At 40.9% G+C, this 26,799-nt stretch overlaps 2 protein-coding genes across 3 annotated transcripts; both read left to right on the top strand.

Annotated features, from left to right (window-relative positions):
• Positions 1–1,009: 1,009 nt before the first annotated feature.
• Positions 1,010–9,213, top strand: TLR1 (toll like receptor 1). Its single transcript, XM_043870699.1, is given in 4 exon segments — positions 1,010–1,520; positions 3,477–3,573; positions 5,640–5,890; positions 6,200–9,213. A coding segment is annotated over 1 exon segment (2,391 nt). The 5' UTR covers positions 1,010–1,520; positions 3,477–3,573; positions 5,640–5,890; positions 6,200–6,265; the 3' UTR covers positions 8,657–9,213.
• Positions 9,214–19,216: 10,003 nt separating this feature from the next.
• Positions 19,217–26,026, top strand: TLR10 (toll like receptor 10). Of its 2 annotated transcripts, XM_043871479.1 has the most exons (3): positions 19,217–19,286; positions 22,941–23,878; positions 24,348–24,517. In XM_043871479.1, exons 2-3 carry the CDS (start codon positions 23,029–23,031, stop codon positions 24,380–24,382), a joined length of 885 nt encoding a protein of 294 aa, XP_043727414.1. In that variant the 5' UTR covers positions 19,217–19,286; positions 22,941–23,028; the 3' UTR covers positions 24,383–24,517. The 2 variants fall into 2 exon arrangements, with proteins under 2 accessions (XP_043727414.1, XP_043727413.1); XM_043871478.1 differs by having other exon boundaries at positions 22,941–26,026.
• The last annotated feature ends 773 nt before the right edge of the window (positions 26,027–26,799 follow it).

Here is a 26,799-nt window from a genome sequence, read left to right as displayed (position 1 = left end):
CATTTCTCAGCTCTATTTGCCCACTTGTTATCTTGTTACTGTTGTTGTTTTTAAAGACCAGAGCAACGCTATCAGGTTGGATTCCTTGAGCATGCCAACAGCAGGGAACCACATAAAGCTTTATCAGGGAAAAGAGATCGTTAGCTAGCCTATTTTCCACATAGAGATTTAAAAAATCAATTTTTGAAGAAAGCTTGAAAAATTTGAGCACCAGATTTTCTCTGCAAGCCAATTTGTCAGAAAAGATGTGATTAGCATCCATTCTGTAAAAGCCCATGAGAGATTTTTTTCTCCTTATGAATTTTAACAAAACTTTGACCTTGACCTCTGCGTCTTTCCACCTTCAGTCACTTTTAATAGTGGCCTGATTGAAGTGTTAGAAGTGAAACACCTCTATCCCCACGTCCATCAGCATGGTGACGATAAGCATTTTGAATTCAGCGAATAAGGCATCACTGTCTCAATGGACATGAGTTTGAGTAAACTCCGGGAGTTGATGATGGACAGGGAGGCCTGGCATGCCGCAGTCCATGGGGTCGCAAAGAGTCGGACATGACTGAGCGACTGAACTGAACCGAATAAATCATCTGTGGATTATTAATACTGCCTCCTTCACTTCGTTAATGTAGACACTAGTGAACTGATTGTAGGGAAGGGGGGCCACAGAGAGGTGATTCTATCTTATTGCTGGTCTGTGAATCCACAGACCATTTCTATACATGAATAGGAGAAAATAGGTTTACGCTGACTGTGTCATGTAATTTCAGTGGGATTCAGTAGGTGGCGTAAAAGAGCTTACCCAGTCCACCCACAAACATTAAACCAGCGAAATAAAATGTTTGAGGAAGTATTTGATTTTTCTACAGACTGCCAACAAGGACAGAGGAACAGGCCAACTTGGTAAGCAACATCTTTTTAAATTCTGTAAAGTAAAATAAATGGTGTAATTAGTTATTAGACCCCCAAATCTCAGACATCTCTATGATTAAGTCCTGGGTGATTTTCTAAGTGAGTTATTTCTGATATGTATTTACTGTGACTTGAACTAGCATTTATTTATCAGTTGCTTGCTCTGAGTCAGAGAAAGGGTTTTTGTGTTTGGGTGTGTTTTTTTTTTTTTTTTGAATGAACCTCATCTCATGCACGATTTACTTTCAAGAGATTTGAGTTGGTAGATGACTATTTGGGTCACAAACATCTCACGGGTTTCTGACAGAGCAGCTAGCAGCTGATTCAGAGGCACTGCTCTTTTTACCCTAGTCCCTCCGTGTATTTCTCTGTAATGAAAATGCTGAGGACAATGAGCTGTAGGTAAACCAGTCCTGGGTTCAGTGCTGCCCAGGGACTCCTGTTTTTAAGGGCAGGTGCATTTGAGTTTTTTCTCTGGGCAAGTCCCACGATTTATATTTTTTTTCCTGTTTTCTCAGACTACTGAAACTGTCCTAGGGTGCAGCTATTGAAGTGGAATTGCAGGTTTTGAAAATGTTTCCCAGGCTACACCCAATTGGATCCAAAGAGTTGTGAGTTTTTCTTTACAACAGAAAGCAAAAGTTCACAAAACCTCATAGAAAACAAAGCAGAAAAGCTCTTGAACTGGTTTTGATCCTTTCAGCCTATGGTTAATATTTATAGCTGGTTGCCCTCGTGCAAAGAAAACTCTCAATAAATATTTGTGGGACTGAACTTAATGGGCCAGATTGATTGTATGAGTATTAGCTATTAAGACAAGTCAAAGTCTCGACTCCATGCCTCCAAAGTCTTCAGGCAAAGGCAATTCACATTTATTGATACACTGAATCATAAAAGGTGAGGCTAAACCTATCATAATCATGAAAATAGACAGAAACACACCTGGAGATATTTGTATACTATCAAATTACAGCAATCTATTACTAGTTAACTTTGCAAATAATAATTTTATCTGGCAGTAAAATAATTTTGAGCTGCTACTATAGATGAGATTCTGTGCTGTTCATTAGGACCTTGACAAAAGTATTGATTTTCACTGATATAGCAAGTTTGGTATATACAATTTGTATCTCCTTTAAGTGCCTAAACCTGGTGTCTCAGGTGGTGAAGAATCCGTCTGCAACACAGGAGACCTGGGTTTGATCCCTGGGTTGGGAAGATCCCCTGGAGAAGGGCATGGCAACCCACTCCAGTATTCTTGCCTGGAGAATCTCCATGGACAGAGGAAACTGGTGGGCTACAGTCCATGGGGTCGCAAGGAGTCAGACATGACTGAAGTGACTAAACACATGTATGCAACACTTTGACTTCTTAATTATAAAAATATAAATGATTTAATAAACTCAGTGCTTCAAATAGTGACTGCAAGTGAAAAGGCAAAATGGAAGTTGAGCAAATAGAAGATAGTTGAGTCAACTAAGTCAGCCAGGCAGAAAACTGAAGCCATTCAATGCTTGAAGACAGGGAGTTTGATACCGACCAGGGTTCTCTGCCTTCCCCAATCATTGGCAGCTGACTAGAGGCCAGACAAGAAATTCAGGCAGGACTTCACTGGGGCCCCTGCTGCAGCAGAGGAAGCCAGAACAGTAACAGCTTCCTTTGTTCACTGGCCTGAGGGGGAGCTGCGCTGGTTCCTTCTATGGGGTGAGGTTAGAGGTATGTCCAGGGGTGTGGCTGGAGGGGTGGCTTAGGTGGTTTGCCGACCCCTTTGGCGTTGTGTGCAAGGGCACACACAGTCTGCTTTTGCCCCAGACCCCCTGACTTTGCTCTAGGCTCTTTGGAGGTAGCAGTTGGGCTTTTTTGGTCTTTTAGTGTCTTCTGTCCAGAATTTGTCTCAACTGCACATGCATGCAGTTATTTTTAGTCCCTTGTAGTTTCTTCGTTTTTTGTTGCTTGAGGAGATGTTTGCCGAAATGCGAGCACCACAGCACTGCAGCCAAAGGTCCCTGGTCCCCGCCTCTCTCCGTTTTATAATGCAGCGTTTTTGTGGTTGCTGCTGCTGTTTAGGAAACGACAAGCTGTCCTAACCGCTTTCCTCCTGCTTGTGGTGGGTTCGCTGTGTGCTAAGCACTCATGTCTGTGCATGGAGTCCTGTCTCTGCCCCTTGTCTCTCTGGCCACTCTGGGCATCACACTCGATGGTGCTGACCACTGCTTCCTTGAACTCTGGTGTTTGGCTGGATGGTTAAAAGATCCCTAGATGTGGGTTCAGGTTTAGGAATAAGTAAAGAACCCCATTTGAGCCTTAAGCCCAAGCTGCTGTTGCTTCAACTTAACTTATACAGGATAGTTCTGTTTTGAGATATTAGGCACTGGCCCAGGCAGTAATTGAGTATTACTTTTATTCTCATTGAAAAATTTCTCCTTGTGTGGGTAGCTCTGTCAGGGAGCTGGAGAGAGAGACTTGGAACATTTCTGGGTCTTTCAGCCAAATACAATCAGTGACATAGAAATGCCACCTGTACTTTCACATACATTGTAATGTCTCTGTCCCCTCCCCTCTGCAAGGTCTTCATGAGCAGTGATGAAGGGGGCAAACATGGCCCTCTTTGATGTTTGAAGAGGTCAGGATCACCAAGGCATCACTGGGCATCTCTGTGAAAGGGTAAGTCCACGAAATTCCCCCAACTAGATAAATTTGCATGTCTCACTTGGGGAACTTTTACAACCCACGGTTGTGTCTGGGACATGAATTATTTGGGTCCTTCAGTTCTCTCAAGGAGAGCTGAGGGGACATGTGAAGAGGAATTGAACTCTTTGCTGATACTGATGGCCTGCTTATATAATGTGGTTCTAGGAGGTTTTGAATAAGTTCCTTAAAATATCTGCATAGCCATGTAGCCCCCTCACTGAGGGGGTCTCTGGTGGTGAGAGGGTTCACTGTCTAGGGTTCATACCAACTTGACCCTCTGGTCTCTTATGCTATAGGAATGCTGATAACAAAATAGTGTCTGAATCATGGTGGGCCGGTGTAATGACACAACCCAGGACAATACCTACTGTATCATAGGGAATACATACATGTTTGATGAATGAATGTGTTGCAGAAAGGAGGACCCCTGTCTAGGGCCCAAGAGTGGGCTCTTGTCTAACACTCAGGATTGAATTGTCCAAGGAGACACCAGTGCTGACAAAGCAAGAGACTTTATTGGGGAGGGGCAGCTGGGTGGACAGCATCAAGGTAAGGGAACCCAGGAGGACTGCTCCGCCACATGACTCAAAAATCTCAGGTTTTATGGGATTAGTTTTATGGGATTAGTGATGGAATTAATTTCCGGTTGTCTCTGGCCAATCATTCTGACTCAGGGTCCCTCCTGGTGGTGTGAGCATCACTTGGCCATCATGGATTCCAGTGAGAAGGATTCTGGGAGGTGAGTAGGACACATGGACTGGTGTCTTCTCTCTCCTTTTGACCTTTCCTGAAATCTTCCGGTTGGTTTCACCTTCCTTACCGAGGACTTCCTGTTTAAGATAACTCCTGTAGGTGGTTACCATGGTGCCTGGCTAAGGCAAGTGGTTTCAGTAAGTGTTTCCCCGAACAAATGAATGAAGAAAAGTTTTCTGAATAAGAGAGAGAAGGAAACTACTCCTATCTAAAACCTTTCCGTGGTTACTGACCCCCTCATCACTCTCGGGATAGAATCCCAACTCCTCGCGATGATCTGCCCTCTGTGTTCTTGGCCTGAACTCCCCTCACTCACCTGACTCCATGCTAACATTGGCCTCCTTACTCTGCCTCAGACAAGCCAACCTCAATCCTACCTCAGGACCTTTGCACTTGCCTTTTCCTTTGCCAGAAGGAAATGCTTTCCCCCCACCAGATCTTCCCATAGATGACTCATTCACTTCATTCTGACTTCTACTCCAACATCATATTCTCAGAAAGGCCCTCTCTGACTAATCAATCTGAAAAAGCCACCACCAACCACTGTTACATACCTACCATTATTCTTGATTCATTTATCCTCCTTTATTTTTCTGTATAGCAGATATCACTATATGAAATTATCATATGTTTATGTTCTGTCTTCCCTCTAGATAATAAGCTCTTGAAAATTAGAACCTTATCCTGATCATTGCTTTATCGTTAGTTGCTAAAACATGGCCAGAAGGTTATCCATAAATACTGATTGAATAAATCAATGAATGAATGAATGGATTTTCTGAGAGATCTTTTATCATTTTCTGAAAGATCTTTTATCAAAGTTATTGCAGTGTTACTGACCATGTTCCTTATGCTGTATATTACAACCCCATAACTTATTAGTTATATACTGGTGATTTGTACTTCTTAATCTCCTCACCTGTTTCTCCCACCTTCCATCCCTCTTTCTGCTGGCACACACTTATTTTCTGTATCTATGAATCTGTTTCCATTTTGTTTGTTTTGTTTTTTAGATTCCACATATAAGTGAGATTATGTGGTTTTTGTCTTTGTCTGACTTATTTCACTTAGCATGATACTTTCTAGACCTACTCATGTTGCAAATGGAAAGAATTCATTTTTAATGACTGAGTAATATTCCATTATGTAAGTATATATATATATACATATATATATATATATACACACAAAGACACACACAGAACATCTTTATCATTCATCTATTGATCCTAGTTTTGTTCCCATATCTTGGCTGTTGTAAATAATGCTCCGTTTTTCTCTTATAGGGATAATCGTCATTGGATTTAGAGACTACCTAGATTAGGGGTCCCCAACCCCAGGGCCATGGACTGGTGCTGGTCCATGACCTACTACGAAGTGGGAGGCACAGCAGGAGGTGAGCAGAGATCGAAATCAAAACCATCCCCCACCTCCATCTGAGGAAAACTTATCTTCCACAAAACTGATCCTTGGTGCCCCAAATTTGGGGACTGGCGAGTCCTAGATAATCCAAGAAGATCTTCTCAAGACTCTTAATGTAATTATCTCTACAAATACCCTTTTTCTAAATTAAATAATATTCAATTAAGAGATCAGGACATGGTTAGGAGGTGGACATGTCTTTTTTTGGGAGGAGGGTCACCATTCAGTCCATGACATATCCATATTAAAAGTTATTTGATTAGAGGTAGTATAATTGTTTATAAATATGTGTATTTTCCTGGTTTCAGATTGTGTGACTCCCAAGAATGTAGCCTTCATTTAATGAGTCTCTAGTAAAAAAATGTTTAATGTCAGTCATGCTTAATTTAATATAGTCATTTAATGCTGACTTTTTTACCCCTAGGATCTGTACTGTATCAAGATGCTCTGAAGAATAGCAACTACCATTAGGAATGTCTACTGTTACAAAATGACTAAAAAAAATTCTAGCATCTTCCATTTTGCCATCATCTTTATATTAATACTTGAGATCAGAACCCAATTATCTGATGAAAGTGAATTTTTAATTGACAGGTCAAAAACAGGTCTCACCTATGTTCCCAAAGACTTATCCCTGGAAACAACAATCTTAGATATATCACACAACTATATTTCTGAGCTTCAGATGCCTGATATCCTCTCACTATCAAAGCTGAAGATTTTGATAATTTCTCATAATAGAATCCAGTATCTTGACTTGAGTGTTTTTCAGTTCAACCAGAAACTGGAATACTTGGATTTGTCCCACAACAATTTGGAGATGATTTCTTGCCACCCTACTCTGAACCTCAAGCACTTAGACCTCTCATTTAACACATTTGATGCCCTGCCCATATGCCAAGAGTTTGGCAACATGTCTCAACTAGAATTTCTGGGGTTGAGTGCCACACAGTTACAAAAATCCAGTGTGCGGTCGATCGCTCATTTGCACATCAGCAAGGTTTTATTGGTCTTAGGGGACACTTATGGGGAAAGAGAAGACGCTGAGAGCCTTCAAGACCTTAACACACAGAGCCTGCACATCGTTTTCCCCACAGGAAAGGAATTCCATTTTATTTTGGACGTGTCAGTCAGCACCACAGTGAGTCTGGAACTGTCTAATGTCAAATGTGTGCTTGATGATAATGGGTGTTCTTATTTCGAAAATGTTCTGTCAAAACTTCAAAGGAACTCAAGGTTATCAAATCTCACTTTAAACAATATTGAAATAACTTGGAATTCCTTCCTTATGATCCTCCAGTTGGTTTGGCGTACAAACATCGAGTATTTCTCCATTTCAAATGTAAAACTACAAGGTTACCTTGGCTTTACAGATTTTGATTATTCTGACACGTCACTGAAGGCCTTGTCGATACACAAAGTTGTCCATGATGTGTTCAGTCTTCCACAAGGTTCTATCTATAAAATCTTGTCAAATATGAACATCCAACATCTCACAGTATCTGCTGCGCATATGGTCCACATGGTCTGCCCATCCCAAGTCAGCCCATTTTTGTATTTGAACTTTTCCAGTAATCTCTTAACAGACATGGTTTTCAAAAACTGTACAAACTTGGCTAATTTGAAGACACTTATCTTACAAAAGAATCAGTGAAAAGAACTTGCAAATATAGTTCATATGACCCAGGAAATGAAGTCTCTACAACAACTGGATGTTAGCCAGAATTCCCTGATATATGATGAAAGTGAAGGAAATTGCCCTTGGGCCAGAAGTTTATTAAGTTTAAATATGTCTTCAAATATACTTACTGACTCTGTTTTCAGATGTTTACCTCCTCGGATCAAGGTTCTTGATCTTCACAATAACAGAATAAGGAGCATCCCTAAAGATGTCACTGGTCTAGGAACTTTGCAAGAACTCAACCTTGCTTCCAATTCTTTAGCCCACCTTCCTGGATGTGGTATCTTTAGCGGCCTTTCTATACTGATCATTGATTATAATTCAATTTCCAATCCATCAGCCGATTTCTTCCAGAGCTGCCAGAAGATTAGGTCCCTCAAAGCAGGGAACAATCCATTCCAATGTTCCTGTGAGCTGAGAGAGTTTATCCAAAGTGTAGGCCAAGTATCCAGTGAAGTGGTAGAGGATTGGCCTGATTCTTATAAGTGTGACTATCCAGAGAGCTATAAGGGAGCCCGTCTAAAGGACTTCCATGTATCTGAGCTGTCATGCAACACGGCTCTGCTGATTGTCACCATCGTGGTCCCTGGGCTGGTGTTGGCCGTTACCGTGACTGTCCTCTGCATCTACCTGGATCTGCCCTGGTACCTCAGAATGGTGTGTCAGTGGACCCAGACTCGGCGCAGGGCCAGGAATGTGCCCTTGGAAGAACTCCAAAGAACTCTTCAGTTCCATGCTTTTATTTCATACAGTGGGCAGGATTCTGCCTGGGTGAAGAATGAATTAATACCAAACCTAGAAAAAGAAGATATAAGAATTTGTCTCCATGAGAGAAACTTTGTTGCTGGCAAGAGCATCGTGGAAAATATCATCAACTGCATTGAGAAAAGCTACAAGTCCATCTTCATTTTATCTCCCAACTTTGTCCAGAGCGAGTGGTGCCATTATGAACTCTACTTTGCCCACCACAATCTCTTCCATGAAGGATCTAATAACTTAATCCTGATCTTGCTGGATCCCATTCCACAGTATTCCATTCCTAACAGCTATCGCAAGCTAAGAGCTCTCATGGCACAGAGAACTTATTTGGAATGGCCCAAGGAGAAGAGTAAACGTGGACTTTTTTGGGCTAACCTAAGAGCATCCATTAATATTAAATTGACGGGAAAAGCAGCAGAAATAAGTTACACAGAGATTTAAAAATTTTCCTCTGCTGAGTTTGGGAAATTGTTGCTGATTTTGGAAGCTCTAACAATGACCTTATTTTGTATTGACATGGATATAAACATGATTTTGAATTTAGGATGTAGATAAAAATATGGAGCTTCCCTCGTGGCTCAGTAGTAAAGTGTCTGCCTGCCAGTGCAGGAGAGACAGATTTGACCCCTGGTCTGGGAGGATCCCACATGCTGCAGAGCAACTAAACCTGTGTACCACAACTATTGAGCCTCACTCTAGAGCCCAGGAGCCCCCAGTACTGAGCCCAAGTGCCACAACTACTGAAGCCCGTGAACCCTAGAGCGCGTGCAGCGTAACAAAGGGAAGCCATTGCAGTGAGAAGCCCTTGCACTGCAACTAGAGAATAGCCCCTGCTCACACAACTAGAGAAAAGTCCACACGGCGACCAAGACCCAGCACCGCCAAAAATAAAATAATTACATAAGCAATGTAAAAAGTGTTTATGTCTTTTCAGGCCCCAGTTCCTCATGTATATGTGGCAATAAAAATTGATGAAATGATATAATTTCAATTGAAACAGTTAATTTCTAACACAAAAGGGATTCATCTCTTTCTTTTATAGGACTGAATTTATTGAGTTTATCATGTAATCAAGAGAAGCACCTGTTCAAACAACTTCAGTTGATATACGTTCCTGTGTGCCAATCAGGGTCAATGTTAGAAGACTTCATGCCTTTTGTAACTGTAGCTGGGTTTCTATCAGTTCAGTTCAGTTCAGTCGCTCAGTCGTGTCCAACTCTTTGCGACCCCATGGACTGCAGCATGCCAGTCTTCCCTATCCATTACCAACTCCTGGACCTTGCTCAAACTCATGTCCATCAAGTTAGTAATGCCATCCAACCATCTCTTCTGTCATCCCCTTCTCCTCCTGCTTTCAATCTTTCCCAGCATCAGGGTCGTTTCCAATGTCAGTTCTTGGCATCAGGTGGCCAAAGTATTGGAGTTTCGGCTTCAGCATCAGGCTTCCAATGAATATTCAGGACTGCTTTCCTATAGGATTGACTGGTTTGATCTTGCAGTCTAAGGGACTCTCAAGAGCCTTCTCCAACAACACCGTTCAAAAGCATCAGTTCTTCAGCACTCAGCTTTCTTTATGGTCCATACATGACTAGTGGAGAAATGATTATCTTTGATTAGACAGACCTTTGTCAGCAAAGTAATGTCTCTGCTTTTTAACATGCTCCCTGTGTTTGTCATAGCTTTTCTTCCAAGGAGCAATTGTCTTTTAATTTCATGGCTGCAGTCACCATCTGCAGTGATTTTGGAGCCCAAGGAAATAAAGTCTGTTACTGTTTCCATTGTCTCCCTATCTATTAGCCATGAAGTGATGGGACCAGATGCCATGATCTTTGTTTTTTGAATGTTGAGTTTTAAGCCAGCTTTTTTACTCTCCTCTTTCACCTTCATCAAGAGGCTCTTTATCACTCTTCATCAAGAGTCACTTTCTGCCATGCAGGTGGCGTCATCTGCATATCTCAGGTTATTGACGTTTCTCCTGGCAATCTCGTTTCCAGCTTGCGCTTGGGTTTCTGTAGCAGATTTCTGAAGATACTGTGTCCTCCTCATTTCCATTCAGCATTTGTCTCTGCATGTTGAAGGCTGTTTATTGTTAATGCTGGCGATTCTTCACCTGAAGGAATTTCTTCTTGGCCATGAGGATCCACTTGGTCCACATGAGGGGCGATTCAGATATGCTGGAGGTTGTCCTTGGAAGCAGCCCTCAGTCAATGTTGGAAAGAGAATTGACAGATAAATAACTCAGCTTTCTCTCCCATTTTGGGGGGACAAACCTGGGGTCTACTTTACCTTCTCCCTGAATCTCCCAGTAGAATGGAAAAATTCTGATTTTCTATGGTAGAAATGACTTTATTGGCTTTCTTTCTCTTTTTATTTCATAGTCTCATTCCTCCAAGGGTGTTTCCAAGATCCCCTCTGAAATAAACTACTTGCAATTGCATACTTGTCTCAGGGTCCCAAACCATGGATGTGTTACATTTCAAGCCAAATGGAAGTTGAGTCTGGTTTTCTGTGGCTAGAGATCTTACTGAGATTCTAGTTGTCTGAACTGGCATGCGGAAGTGCGTTTGCCCTTTACCCTTTTGATCATAAGAAGAAATGTAGCCAAGGTGTACTGCTTCTACACGCAGCCACCCTTGTCTTTTGGGAAACCATTTAAATAGGGCAAGAACAGTTTGGAGCAGTGCAAGGAATGGACTTTATCAGAATTTTTGCTCAGTTTTATTGTATCAGCTATTTTCTGTATTCATTAGTCACACTGTCTGTCAGCCAGTTCTAGGCAGGTGTGGACTGACTTGTCACATCTGCACCCTGTCTTGGCTGCACCATCTACTTCTCAGTTTATGCCCTATAATGTCATTAGTAGCACTGTTACAGGAAGGTTATGGATGCCTGCTTGGCTCTTCTGGTATATGTACAAAACTGGAAGTACTGGATGTGTATCCTGTGAAGAGATCCTTGATCTCTAAAGGGATGGGAGCCATTAAATGAGTCATAGTCTAGACCATTCCTCAGGATCCCGAGTGGAATTGAAATTTATTCACCCCCAGGAGTAACCATGTCAATAATTTATTCTTGGATTGGTTTTCTATTCTTCTTGTTTCATTCTTCTCAGGCCCCTAATTCTGGAGCCCTGAGATTACTTCTTCAAAATGAATGACCTACACACAAAGCTCTTGTCTGAGTCTTCACTTTTGGGAGGAAAAATCCAAGTAACACTTATATTTACTTGTTGTTTCTTGCCCTAAAAAACTTGCAATCAATCATAGGACATTACCTGTATCCAGATCAATCATAGGACATTACCTGTATCCAGATAATTAAATGGAGAAGGAAATGGCAACCCACTCCAGTATTTTTGCCTGGAGAATCCCAGGGATGGAGGAGCCTGGTGGGCTGCCATCTGTGGGGTCACACAGAGTCGGACACGACTGAAACGACTTAGCAGCAGCAGCAGCAGCAAATTAAAATAAAAATCAATGAGACAAAAATATAAATGGAAGTTCAGAGACCATTTAGATTGAGTGAAAAAAATCTTAGAAGTGATGGTTTTCCCTCTGGGCCTTGAAAGAAGACTTAAACTTTGGATTTTTCAATGTGTAGATGAAGAATGGAAAGGCCATTCTAAATAGAATGATGTATAAAGAAGAAACAGGAATATGCAGGCCATTCTGGGACTGTTGTCTTAATTTGACTGAACCATGAAGTTTATGAAAAGCAACAGTGAAATTCAAGTACGCAAAGTTAGACTAAGACCATGTTGTCATTGGTATACCTATGGCTGATGCATGATGCTGGTGTTTGGCAGAAACCAACAATACTGAAAAGCAATTATCCTTCAAATACAAATAAATAAATTTAATGATTAAAAACAGATCATGTTGTCAGGGATTTGAAAGTCAAGCTATGGGGACTTGACTAGGAATTGACTAGAGTAGTCTAGTCTTGACTAGATATAGGGATATGTGAAAGTTATCATTTATACTTCTATGAGAATAGTAGAAAGCAAATTAAAACCATGAAATACATGCTAAAAATGTATGAAAGCTCTCATTCTGTAAGGGATGTTGCAACAGTCATTACAGCTGGATTTTCCTGTTTTTTCTAAGATGATTGCCCTTCCTGTATTGAACTTTAAGATTTCACAACCAAGTTTCAATTGCTCAGAACTAGTCGTGCATCAGTTTGCTAGGGCTCTAAACCTGGGTGGCCTAAACAACAGAAATTTATTGTCTCTCAGTCCTGGAGGCTAGAAGTCCAGTATCAAGTTTCCAGCAGGGTTGGTTCCCTTGAGCGGTGGGAGGGAAGGACCTGCTCCAGGCCTCTTCCCCTTGGCTTATAGATGACTGTTTCTCTCTGTGTTTCTTCACATGGTCTTCCCTCTATGCCTGTTTGTGTCCAAATTTCCCTTTTTCATAAGGACACCAATCACATTGGATTATGGCCCATCCTGACAACCCAGTCTGAACTAATATCATACTACCTGACTACATTTCCAAATAAAGTGACGTTATGAGGTACTGGGGTTTAGGATGTCAGCAGAAGGAATTTGGAGAACACGATTCAACTGGTTACTTCTTGCGAGTCTAAAAAAAATCCTTAAAGGGAGTCATAAAGTCAGTTGAAGTTTATTTAACAAACTCAAGACTTGGAGAAGTTAGATCAATACTTTATGCAAATAACTGATGTTGTCAGTGGTCTTAAGGAGTTTACTAGGAGCTTGAAATTGTATTTGTGGAAACTCCTGCTGAAGAATTCTAAGTTGGGAGAGGAAGAGTCAGTTCAAAATGTGAACAAATATGTATGAATAGTAAGGAAAATAAGGAAGATGTCACATGTAAAGGAGAAGAAACATTGCAAATTGGGTGAATGTAAGCTCGGCTTCTCAATGTCTGGGTTGTAATGCTAACTCTATTACTTACATGTGAATGGCGCTGGATAATTTACTTGATCTTTCCAAGCCTAAATTCATTATTTGCAAAATCTGTATTGTCAAGGCTATGATCTTCCCCATGGTCATGTACGGTTGTGAGAACTGGACCGTAAAGAAGGCAGAACGCCAAAGAATTGATGCCTTCAAATTATGGTACTGGAGAAGACTCCTGAAAGTCTCTTAGACAGCAAGGAGATCAAACCAGTCAATCTTAAAGGAGATCAACCCTGAATATTCACTGGACGGACTGATGCTGAAGCTGGAGCTCCAGTATTTTGGTCATCTGATGCACACAGACTCATTGGAAAAGTCCCCAGTTCTGGGAAAGATGGAGGGCAAAAGGAGAAGAGGGTGTCAGAGGATGAGATGGCTGGATGGCATCACCAGTGTAATGAACATGAACTTGGGCAAACTCCGGGAGATGGTGAGGGACAGGGAGGCTTGACATGCTGCAGTCCATGGGGTCGCAAAGAGTTGGACACGACTGGGCGACTGAACGACAACAGCTCCCTTAGAGTTGCTAGCCAGGACCTTTAGATTTCCAGTTATGAATTAAAGATTGGTTACAGTATGTCCCCCTGAGGGCAGAGTTCACATGGCCACCTTTCCAGGTGCGTCTGTTGAAGCCCTCTTTCCTGGGATTGAGGTAAGAGGGAATTCATAATATACTAAAAACTCTCTCCAAAACCCTCTTCCAATCCTCAACTCCTTTCGGATTCTCCAATCTCTTCTATTGACTAGAAGTCAGCAAAGGGTTGTGATTATCTAGTCTCACACCTCACTCCAGGGTTCTTGACCAAATTGAGATTAAAATAGTTCCATTTTTATCAGTTTCTTATATTAATAAGACTGCAGGGAAATGGACATGTTTATACAGTGATAATGTGGAGCTTCCTAGGTGGCACTAGTGGTAAAGAACTTATCTGCTAATGCAGGAGACATAAAAGATGCAGGTTTGATCTCTGGGCCAGGAAGATACCCTGAAGGAGGGCATGGCGACCCACTCCGGTATTTTTGCCTGGAGAATCTCATGGACGGAGAAGCCTGACGGATTACAGCCAATGATAACAGGAGGGCCAAGTAATTTGGATTTTATATATATGTGTGTGTGTGTGTGTGTGTGTGTGTGTATAATATCACAGCTTTTGACCTGTAATTCCACTTCTGGAAATCTATCCTGAAGAAGTAAGTTGAAATGTGAACAAATATTTCTTCACAAGGCTTCCCTCAAAGCTCAGTTGGTAAAGAATCTGCCTGCAATGCTGGAGACCCTGGTCGATTCCTGGGTTGGGAAGATCCACTGGAGAAGGGATAGGCTACCCACTCCAGTATGCTTGGGCTTCTCTTATGGCTCAGCCGGTAAAGAATCTGCCTGCAATGCTGGAGACCTGGGTTCGACCCCTGGGTTGGGAAGATCCCCTGGAGAAGGGAAAGGCTACTCACTCCAGTTTTCTGGCCTGGAGAATTCCATGGACTGTGTAGTCCATGGGGTCACAAAGAGTCGGACAAGACTGAGCAACTTTCACTTTCACTTTCATGTTAATTGCAGAGTTATTGTTAACAGTGAAAAATTTGAAACACTTCAAATTTCCAATGCTGGAAGGATGTGCTGGGTTCATTTAGTGACATATTTTACAATTATTAAAAGTACTATATACAGTTAAGATGGTAAATTTTGTGTTATGTGTTTTTTTTTACCAGAACCTAAAAAAATTGTAGAGGACGTTTATTCATTAACATAAGGGAATGCTTATCTTACAACAACATAAATGAAAACCATCGGATGCCAATTAGTATTACAGGATGGTTTCAATATGTTTAAAATATGCAGAGAAAAAAAGTCTAGATGAAAACATACAAAAACATTATTGGCACTTGCCTGTGGTTGATGCTTGCTTTTGCTTTTACATTTTTTTGTACTTAAAAATTTCATGACCAACAACAACAAAAAAAAGAAATGGGGTTTAGGAGAACAAAACTAGGTCTCTGTTAGAGGTGGAAGCAGTTAGAGAATAAATGTTATAAAGCTGGGTTCTGTGCATATGCATTCTGGAATTAAAGCCTGGCTCCAATTCTCTATGAACTGTGTCCTTGGATGAATTCTTCAACCTCTTCCAACCTCCTTTTCATCATCTGGAAAATGGCATAGAAACCATGCCTCGCTTATAAGATTATCAAGAAACAAGAGGTATAATGTGTGGAAAGCCAGGGTCTGGCTAGTCACTCGAGGGCTGGAGGTGCAGAGTGAGCCGGAGGACACTCCCGGGATGGGCTACGCGAGCCTGGGTTCTTTCTCTTGCACCACCTGAGTTCCAGCCATCCTGAGTGGTTACGTAATTCTTCTCTGCTTTGTTGCCCTGCATGTAAAATAGTAATAATATTACCTGTCTCATACTGTTGTTAGGAGCATTAAATGAGTTAATATGTGTAATGTCAAAGAACAGTGCCTGGCCCAAAGCAAAAGGTCAATAAATGTTGGCTCTTAGGATGGTGTCATTATCATTGCAGTTATTGTTCTCTTCATTATCTAACGTTACCCCACGTGGAACTGGAGATGAGTTGCTCATCATGTTCAGTCTAGGTTGTCCTGGGCTGTCTATATATATATATATAGACGTATATTTCTGTCTACATATAGATAGATAGAGGTATAGATTTTTTTTTTCCCTTTCTTGCCCCTAAAGCCTTAAGGATAAATTTCTGAGGACACAGGTTCTGATAGATGTTTCTACAACAGGACCATTTGTAGAGTGAACAGGGTTAGCTGAGAAAGGGAGCCAAAGTTGGGAACAGGGAGGTGAGGAAATGAGAAATAGCAATATCTGGCATTATTGGGAAATATTTTGTGGTGAATTAGAGTTCCAGTTTGTTGGTTAATTGTAGCATGGCCATTTATTAACTTAAAACTGTAACCGTATTTGTTCACTATGGCAGCCACGAACCATGTGTCACTACTGAGTTATTAAAATGCGGCGAATCTGAATTGAAATGAGCTATAAGTGTAAAATACACATTATTCTATGAAACAAAGAATGTAAAATATCATGTTAGTAGTTTTTTATGTTACATGTGAACATTTTGATGTAGCGGAGTAAACAAAATATATAATCAAAATTAATTTCACCTATTTCTTTTTGTCTTTTTAAACTTGTTTACTAGATAATTTAAAGTTACTTATGTGACTTGCCTTCTTCCTGTAGCCTGTTGGACAATGCTTCTCTAGTCCTTAGTAATAAAGAACCAAATCTCTGCAAAATCATTAGGCTTCCACTACTTATTTGTTTGGGGCTTCTCCGGTGGCTCCGGCTTCCCTGATAGCTCAGTTGGTAAAGAATCCACCTGTAATGCAGGAGACCCCAGTTCCATTCCTGGGTTGAGAAGATCCACTGGAGAAGGGATAGGCTACCCACTCCAGTATTCTTGGGCTTCCCTTGTGGCTCAGCTGGTAAAGAGTCCGCCTGCAATGTGGGAGACCTGGGTTCAGTCCCTGGGTTGGGAAGAGCCCCTGGAGAAGGGAAAGGCTATCCATTCCAGTATTCTGGCCTGGAGAATTCCATGGACTGTCCTTGGGGTTGCAAAGAGTCAGACATGACTGAGCGACTTTCACTTCCCCTGGTGGCTCAGTGGTAAAGAACACCCCAGCTTTTGCAGGAGACCTGGGTTTGATCCCTGGGTTGGGAAGATATCCTGGAGAAGGAAATGACAATCCACTCCAGTATTCTTGCCTGGGAAATCCCACAAACAGAGGAGCCTGGCCAGCAACAACTTATTTGTTTAAATTAAAATTTTCTCCCTTCCTTATACTCATCGAGTGTATTAAATGAATGATGAACAATTTGGATTCCCTAACCACATGAGGATTGTTTTTTTCTTTCAGAAATTCAGGAAAAACTTGTGACTATTTTCTCTTACTGATACTTATGATTAAACTAGAGGAACAAAACAACATATTTTCTATCAAAACAACATATTTTCCACACCAGACCATGTGCTGTACTACAAGAGCTTTAGGGGGAAAGCGGCTCCTGCAGGTGGGCTGACTTGGGTCATGTGACTTTCCTGCTGGTCTGCACTGGGGACTTAGGCCCTACCAAAGTCAAGACACAAAATAGGCCTGCAGACTATTAGGTGGTCTGGAGGTCCTCTGACCAAGATGTTCCATTTTGGATGATGAGACAAAGGGCCAAGTCAGATTTCCTGTCTTGAGGGAAGTACCCACACAGTGAGGCTCAGCTCTGCCCTGAAGTCAAGATACCGAGAAAGGCAGAAAGAAGTAGGAAGAGACAGAAGCAAAGGCAGCGGTAAAGAGAAGCTAGGAGTCAAAAGTGAAGCAGGAAGCGTCAAAGAGGAGCTGAGTCTTAACGAGAGTAGAGAACAGCCCTTGCCCACGTAGGAGGGTACAGCAGGACAGCGTGGGCATCGGGGCTGCCTCGGGGAGTCCTGGAGAGTCAGCGCTCCAGCCTTTGTGAAGCCTGGCCGCGTGCTGCCGCGCCTCCTCATTCCCTGTGGGGTCTTTCTCTTTTTCTGTAGTGTCTTTAAAATAAACCTCCACCACCTGAGGTAATCCAAAGCTCTCTGTCGGTTGCAAGTTATGTACGAAGGCAGAAATACGGCATGAAGAAGCTTGAGATCAGGGGAAGGTGTGAGGGAAGAAATGTATACACGTAACTGACTGAGTGTGTGTGTGTGAGACAGACGGACAAAGGTAGAGGAATATCACTGAATATCAGATATCGCTGAAGCCCAAAGTAAGAGGAGAGGGAGAAAAAAGGAAGGAAAAAAAGGGAAATATTTTTGAAGGGAATAAAAAATAATCACTAGACAAAGATATCAGAACATATGGATCTGAGCCTCCTCTTCTTACTGCTAATTGCAAATAAAGATTTAAAGATTCTAGAAATTCCAGGTGACGGCAGAAGGAATAGTATATAAACCCTTGGGCACCTGAAGTAATGAAAATTTGGGGCTTTGGAGCCAGATAGACTCAGTTTTAAATCTTGACTCCATCTCTTACTGGAGAATGGCCTTGGGGAAGTTTCTCATTCTGTCTGGACCAGATCCACCATTTTCTAACTTGGCTTGACTTGTTTCTGAAAATTAAATGCAAACCTAAGTAAAGAAAAATTCCCCATTCACTGGGAGTGTAATATGTTTAAAAATGCTGGGTTCTGGGAAAGGGAAGAATATGTCTTTGGACACAAAAAATGGAAATGTTTATTTTATTTTATGAGAGGGCTCTATAGAATATGTGTACTGTGTGGGAGAAGGTGAGGGTGGGCTATTTCAAAAGAACAGCATGTATACTATCTATGGTGAAACAGATCACCAGCCCAGGTGGGATGCATGAGACAAGTGCTCGGGCCTGCTGCACTGGGAAGACCCAGAGGAATCGGGTGGAGATGGAGGTGGGAGGGGGGATCGGGATGGGGAATACGTGTAAATCTATGGCTGATTCATATCAATATATGACAAAACCCACTGAAAAAAAAAATAAATAAATAAAGGAGAAATTGAAAAAAAAAAAAGAAATGAGATAATTGGAAGGGAGAGATATTTTTCATTTCAAATATTTAATGAAGTGATAATGTGTTTACATATTACTTATAAGAAATGATCTAAAATAAAACTTATTGATTAAATTTCAATTATAAAATAAAATTGCAGTCTACACTGCAAAAAAAAAAAAAAAGAATATGTGTACTGGAGATGGATGGTACTAATGATTGAACAGCTATGTGAATGTATCATACTTAATGCCACTGAACTGTACACTTAAAATGGCTAAACAGGCAAATTTTACTTTATGTGTGTGTTAGTCGATCAGTCATGTCCGAGTTGACTCCATGGACAGTAGCCCACCAGGCTCCTTTGTCCATGGGATTCTCCAGGCAAGAATACTGGAGTGGGTAGCAGTCAGATTCTTTACCATCTGAGCCACCAGTATTTCACTGCAATTCTTTAAAAAATAACCTAAGATTGTATGAATTCATGCAACATGTAATGCCACCAGCATGCAGTAGAGGGCAAAGGAGGGTACGCTTCACAGAAAAGCTTGATGCAGCCACTTCTGCAGCCAGTTCTGGTCCTGTGCATGAATCATCCATACCTGCAACCTCTGTGGAGCCGCTGCAAGCCTGGAGGGTAAGAACTCTGGCTTTGACTCCTGTAACACTCAAGAAAAAGAGAGAAGGGCTGTGTGGGTCTTTTCTGAAGAAAATGGGAGGAAAGGATTTATTCAGATTTTCAGATTTTTCATGCTTATTCCATAGATGGGAAGAAAGTTGCCTTGTTCAGATTTTTAGTATTTATTATTTGGCCTATACTAATCTGAAGGTTAATGACGAGTGAGTGACCTTGGGCTTAGTATTGACCACTGCTGATCTGAGGAATTGTCCTGCAGTTGCTTGAGATTTTGGGTTTCCTGTTTCTGGTTTCTTGAAATTCATGAGCCCTGGCAGAGCATAGATAGCTTCGAGAGAGGCACGTATGTAGAAGTGAGGAAGAGACCACAGAGGCCCTAACCCTGCCAACGGAATTAGTCTCGGTAATCACACCCTATGCTATTTCATTTCGGAGTTTGAAATGCCTTTGGTTTGTACTTTGAAGGGACGAGATAGGTCTGGGTTCAAATTCATGCTCTAGCAATTATTCACTGGCTCACTTTGGGCAAGTTACTTAACCTCTGGTTTTAGCTCCTCCATTTGCAAAATGGGGATAAAAACATCCATCATTTTGTTGGGTTGTTGAGAAGATTGAACAAAATAATGTATGGAAAGCATTTATCTCAGTGCCAGTGAAACAGGAAACACTCATAAAATGTCAGTCATTCTTACTCTTATTTTGTAAAAATCTTCCAACATTTGATGAGTTTAAACCCCTTCTCCATTTTTTTGCATCATTTGGAAAAGAGAGATTAGATTAAGTATTTGGCAAGCCACTGATTGTCATTTAATTTTATGGTGTCTTTTGACTTGGACTTTAAATCATAAGCTATTAAAAAAAATCATTCTGTTTTTCACCTGCTTTCAGCACCCAGCAAGAGTAGCATGACCATAATAAAAATATATTTATTGATTGCATCTTTCATCAAAAATTTACATCCTACTTTTTAAAATGTTTAAATGAAATGGCATAATTTATATGCATTGCCTGAGACAGAGGACCTTTCTATTATATTAAGAGAAGTTCAGAGTCAGTTCTGCTTACTTCTTTAGAATAAGTTTCAAATGAGATTGTGTTATTGGGTAAAAAAGAGAAAAGACGAGTAAAACATGAAAGCTATGACATCTCAACTTACAGAATTCCAGATGAAGGAAGTAGGTTAGATTTTGCTGCATTTTTCAAGGGTTCTAGCTCCTAGACATAGGAGCAACTTAAGATGAGTTGTTATGTTGAAGTACTCTTTGAGGTAATAATGTTAAAAACACCTCATCATCTAAATGTCTATAAACTGCCAGTGTCCTACAAGCCACACTGGAGCCTGAGAAGAAGAAAAGTCAAGGAAAAAAGTAGTACTAATCCTGTCTTTATGAAAAAAATTTTTGATATTTTGTTCATTGTGGGTTTGACATTAATTTTACTTTAAAAATTTTATTAAAATACTATTTATCTTGATTAACAAGTTTCTTGGTGCCTCTCAAAATCTGTGCTGAAATCACCCTAGTCTTGGCCCTGATAACTGCTACCGTTTGTGACATGCCAGGCGTGATACCGTCTGAGCCACCAAGGAAGCCCAGGTGGTTTATATATATATTATCTCTTTAACGCCTTTGCACAAAACCCATGTTACAAATGAGAAAACAGAACCTTTCAGCAGTTAAATGAATAATCTATGTTATCATGGCCAGTGAGACGTTAAGATTGGACTGAAACCCAGACATATTAATTTCTATCACTAAACTCATTCTCTAATCATCATGTACTACATTATAGCAGGAATTCATAACTCCAATTAATTCATTTGACATATATTTTTGAGAGCATATTATGTACCACGCTGTGCTAAGAAATACAATATTGAAAAAAAAAAAAAAAAAAAAAAGAAATACAATATTGAGATCATTAATCTACTTGTAAATACATAATGTATATTTTCTGAGCACATGCCATGTACTAGGCACTATCTCTCTGCTTGGAATGCAGAGGTGGGCGAGATTGTCAGACCCCTTCTCTCACGGGTGTGAGAGGTGGGAGTGGTAGTCAACAAATAAATAAATGAACAGAAGTTTCAGATAGTGGTCAGCGCTCTATTTTGTAGAGAAATAAAATAGGACGAAGGGGATGAACAGCAAGTTAATCTAAATGGCCTCTTTAGATTAAGTGGTCAAATCCGGTTTCTTAGAGGAAATATACTTTAAGCCAAGACCTAAATGATAAGAAAGATCTGGCCAAGGAAGGATGAGAGAAGAGCATCCCAGGCTGAGGTCAGGGCAAGATGATGTAGCCAAGGAACAAGGAGAGGGGCAGTGTGATGGGAGTGCAGAGGGCCAGAAGAAGAGTGGCGTGAAATGAGATCCCAGGAGGAAGCAATAGCAGCACGTGGAGGATGCTATGGTTCAGCATTTGGAGTCTGGATTTCATTCTAAGTGCAACAGTATCAATACGTTAGATAGGACATAGGTAGGGAGCTACAACAAGTGACTCCTAAATACAGTAGCTTCAACAAGACAGTGCTTAACGAAATGGCTTAATCCAAGTCAGTCCTTGTAAGTAATTGATCTAAAACCTAAGTTGGGTAGCATTTGCAGATTTATTTACTGGATTTCTTGAACTGTGTTTAAGGAAACACTGAAGAATCAATATGACCAAGAGAGATACAATTTTATCATGATTCATGTGTTACAGCATATTTTGAAAGCAGATTTATCTTGACTCATCCTAGAAAGACAAGATAGCAGAGTGGTTAAGCCCAGGTTCTGCCCTTGCCGTGAATTAAGTTTGTGACTGTGGTGCAGTTTCAGGACCTCTTTAAGAACCACGTTCTATACCTATAAAGGCTGAATAATGATACTTACCTTACAAGGCGGTGGTTTTAAGGGTCAGTCTATGGAATATCAGTGAATGGTAGCTGCTGTCCAGAAGACATCAAATGGCCACTGCCTCATTTGCAGGAGAGTCAATATGGTGTGAAGATGCTTCCAGGCATGATGGATATATGTCATCACTCATTTGTCCAAAACCTTAGAATGTACAACACCAAGAATTAACCATAGCATAAACTATGGACTTTGGGTGACTATGGTGAGACATTGTAGGTCCGTCAGTTATAACAAATGCATCACTCTGATGGCGGGGGGTGGGGGAGTGGTTGATAATGGGGCAGGCTTGCATATGTTGGGGCAGGAGAGATACGGAAAAATCTCTGTACCTTCCCTTTAATTTTGCAGTGAATCTTCAACTGCTCTTAAAAAATGTCTTGATTTTTAAAAATTTCTCTTAATCTTCCTAAAGCTTTCATGCTATCAAAAGGGGATGTAGTGGTGGTGGTGGTGGGGACCGTTGAATATGACCTGGAAATGCCGTTCCTTATTTGAACTGGGTGAGAGGCACTTCTGCCAATTATGATGTATCTATCTCCGTTTGGGGAATGTTGACTTGTCTCAGTGATGGAGGTGTAACTCAGCAACTGGCTTGGAAATCTATGAGCCAAGCTCTGAGATGAAGTCAAAGATTCAGTAAGTGGGTTGGGACCCTATTCCAAATTCTTGGTGAATATAATCAGATGTTGGCATTAAAGAAAAGTCCTACAAGGTTTAACAAATCACATAACCACCTAACGGTATGTTGTCTTTCCAGGATTTGAATTCATCTTCCTCATTCATGTGAGGTTATGTGTGATAAAATTCATCTGAGGTGAACCAGTGATAAAATCCTTGGAATTACAATGAGACACATCAGAAGCATTTACATATTTTGTAGTATTGTTAGGTCCGTGCATATTGGGGCTTCAGAGCTGCCAGAAGAAAGGGAATTGACTACCAACTTCTCCAGCATGTCTTTAAGAAAGGTTCCTGAAGACTTGTCCCCAATCACAACCACATTGGATTTGTCCTATAACCTCCTTTTTCAACTCCAGCATTCAGATTTTCATTCTCTCTCTAAACTGAAAGCTTTGATTCTATGCCATAACAGAATCCAAGAGCTGGATATCAAGACCTTTGAATTCAACAAGGAGTTAAGATACTTAGATGTGTCTAACAACAGACTGAAGAGGGTAACCTGGTTCCCACTGGCAGATCTCAGACATGTAGATCTGTCCTTCAATGACTTTGACGCTGTGCCTATCTGCGTGGAGACTGGCAACATGTCACAGCTGGAAACCCTAGGTTTGAGTGGGGCAAAAATACAAAAATCAGATTTTCAGAAAATTGCTCATTTGCATCTAAATACCGTCTTCTTAGGATTGAGAACTCTTTCTCATTATGAAGAAGGTAGCCTGCCCATCTTAAACACAAGAAAACTTCACATTGTGTTACCAGTGGACACAAATTTCTGGGTTCTTTTGCAGGATGGAATAAAAACTTCAAAAATATTAGAAGTCACGAATATAGATTTGCACAAGAGCCAGTTTACAAGTTATGGATCTCAACAAAACCCTATTTTAGAGAATGCCAAGACATCCATTCTGTTACTTAATAAAGTTGACTTATCCTGGGATGATCTTTTCCTCATCTTCCAATTAATTTGGCATACATCAGTAGAGTACTTCCAGATTCAACACGTGACCTTTGGAGGTAAGGTTTATCTTGACCACAATTCATTTGACTACTCAAATACTGTAATGAGAACTGTAAAACTGGAACATGTACATTTTAGAATTTTTAATATCCCCCAGGAGAGCGTCTACTTGCTTTTTACCAAAATGGATATAGAAAACCTGACAATATCAGATGCACAAATGCCTCACATGCTGTTCCCTATGTATCCTACAAGATTCCAATATTTAAATTTCGCTAATAATATCTTAACAGATGACGTGTTTAAAAAATCTATCCAATTGCCTCATTTGAAAACTCTCATCTTGAAGGACAATAAACTGGAGACCCTTTCCTTAGTGAGTTGCTTTGCCAGCAACACATCCTTGAGGCACTTAGATCTGAGTGAAAATCTGTTACAACATGAAAATGATGAAAATTGTTTGTGGCCAGAAACCTTGGTCACCATGAACTTGTCATTCAACAAACTTGCTGATTCTGTTTTCAGGTGCTTGCCTAGAAACATTCAAATACTGGACCTGAATAGTAACAAAATTCAAACTGTCCCTCAAGAGATTATTCACCTGACATCTTTGAGAGAGTTAAATCTTGCATTTAATTTTTTAACTGATCTTCCTGGTTGCAGTCATTTCAGAAGACTCTCAGTTCTGAATGTTGAAATGAACTTAATTCTCAGCTCATCTCTGGATTTTTTCCAGAGCTGCCAGGAAGTTAAAACTCTAAATGCAGGAAGAAATCCATTCCGGTGTACTTGTGAATTAAGAGATTTCATTCAGCTTGGAAAATACTCAGAGGGCATGATGGTTGGATGGTCAGATTCATACATCTGTGAATACCCTTTGAATCTAAAGGGGACTCAGTTAAAGGATGTTCATCTTCCAGAAATATCTTGCAACACAGGTTTGCTGATTGTCACCATTGTGGTTATCATGCTCGTTCTGGGGACGGCTGTGGCCTTCTGCTGCTTCCACTTTGATTTGCCCTGGTATCTCAGGATGCTACGTCAGTGGACTCAGACATGGCTCAGGGTTAGGAAGACAACTCAGGAACAACTCAGAAGAAGTGTCCAATTCCACGTGTGTATTTCATACAGTGAACACGATTCTGCCTGGGTGAAGTATGAGTTGATTCCCAGGCTAGAGAAAGAAGATGGTTCTGTTCTGACTTGCCTTCATGAGGGAAACTCTGACCCTGACCAGAGTATGACGGAAGATGCCATCAACTGCACTGAGAAAAGTCACAAGTCCATCTTTGTTTTGTCTCCCAACTTTGTCCAGAGCGAGTGGTGCCATTATGAACCCTACTTTGCCCACCACAATCTCTCCCATGAGAGTCCTGATTACATAATTCTTATCTTACTGGAACCCATTCCACTCTACTGCATCCCTACCAGATATCCTAAGCTGAAAGCTCTCATGGAAAAGAAAGCATACTTGGAGTGGCCCCAGGATAGGCGTAAATGTGGCCTTTTTTGGGCAAACCTTCAAGCCGCTCTTCATGTTAGTTTATTAGACACCAGAGGGACATGTGAACCACAGACAGTCACAGAACTGAACGAAGTGTTTCGAGGTTCTGCAATTTCTCTGATCAGAACAGACTGCCTGTAGAGCCCCACCCACTCCTAGGGAGATTGGGACCGGCATACACTGTTAGGATATAAATTGATATCACCTTTATGATGGCAATTTGGCAATATCTATTAAAATGAAAAACTATCATTTCTTCATGTCAGTTCCTTGAAAGAGTTCTAAGAATGTATCCTATAGAAACACATTTTGCAAAGATTTAGGTAAAAATGGTGTTCATCCTGGCATTGTTTATAATCCTGAAAAATTGAAAACAGCTCAAATGCCCACAAAGTAAGGATTTGTCTAATAAATTACAGTACATTAACACAACAGAATATTACATAGCCATTAAAACTGAGGTTGCTGTGTATTTATTAACTTGCATGGAGAAAATTATATTTTGGTTTATACATTGAAATAAGAGTCTAAAGGAACCTAGACCAGCACATTGGTGTAGTAATAGTGGTTTGGGTCTGGGAGTTTGGATTAAAGGGAGCATTTTGTTTCTATGTTGTATATTTCTATAATGTTGGAGTTGCTTAGAATGAATCTATATTTCTTTTGCAAGCAGAGAAAACAATAAAGATATTATTTTATATATAAAGTATTTTTTATTATTTATTTATTCATTTATTGTTGGCTGCGCTGAGTCTTTGGGGCTTCACCAGTATCTCAGCTGCAAAGAATCCGCCTTCAATGCAGAAGCCACAGGAGACACGGGTTCGATCCCTGGGTCGGGAAGATCCTCTGGAGGAGGGCATGGAAACCCACTCCAGTATTCTTGCCTGGACAATCCCACGGGACAGACGAGCCTGGTGGGCTACAGTCTACAGATCACAAAGGGTTGGACGTGACTGGAGCACCTTGGCAAGCATGCACGTGCGAGGTTTTTGTCGCTCCTCACAGGCTTTCTCTAGTTGTGGTGAGTGGGGGCTGCTCTTCACTGTGGTGTGCAGGCTTCTCATTGTGGAGGCTTCTGTTGTTGAGAAGCACAGGCTCTAGATACATGGGCTTCCGTAGCTGTGGCACATGATCTTGGTTACCCCACAACATGTGGAATCTTCCCAGACCAGCGATCAAACTCGTGTCCCCTGCATTGGCAGGTGGATTCTTTACCTCTGGACCAGCAGGGAAGCCCTAAAGATAATTTTTAAAGCCTACATGTCCTACTCATTTTCTTTGATCTTCCCTTCTAGCCTCACCAATCATTGAAAGAGAACAAGCTGTCTTGAAGTTTGCAAAATTATATTTCAAAATGAGCATCAAGAACAAACATGTTCTTTCCCCAATTAGGAAAATGTCTGTGGCTCACCTGCATGATAAAGGAAGGAAATGCCTATAAGATCTGACACCATCACCACTTATGTCCTT

This window comes from Cervus elaphus, chromosome 17 (assembly GCF_910594005.1).
Source record: "Cervus elaphus chromosome 17, mCerEla1.1, whole genome shotgun sequence".
NCBI classification, from domain to species: Eukaryota; Metazoa; Chordata; class Mammalia; order Artiodactyla; family Cervidae; genus Cervus; species Cervus elaphus.
This window is presented reverse-complemented; position numbering and strand designations above follow the sequence as displayed.

Excerpts from the sequence above, each read along its gene's own strand:
- TLR10 (XM_043871478.1), top strand. The coding sequence starts at position 23,029 with ATGAGACACATCAGAAGCATTTACATATTTTGTAGTATTGTTAGGTCC.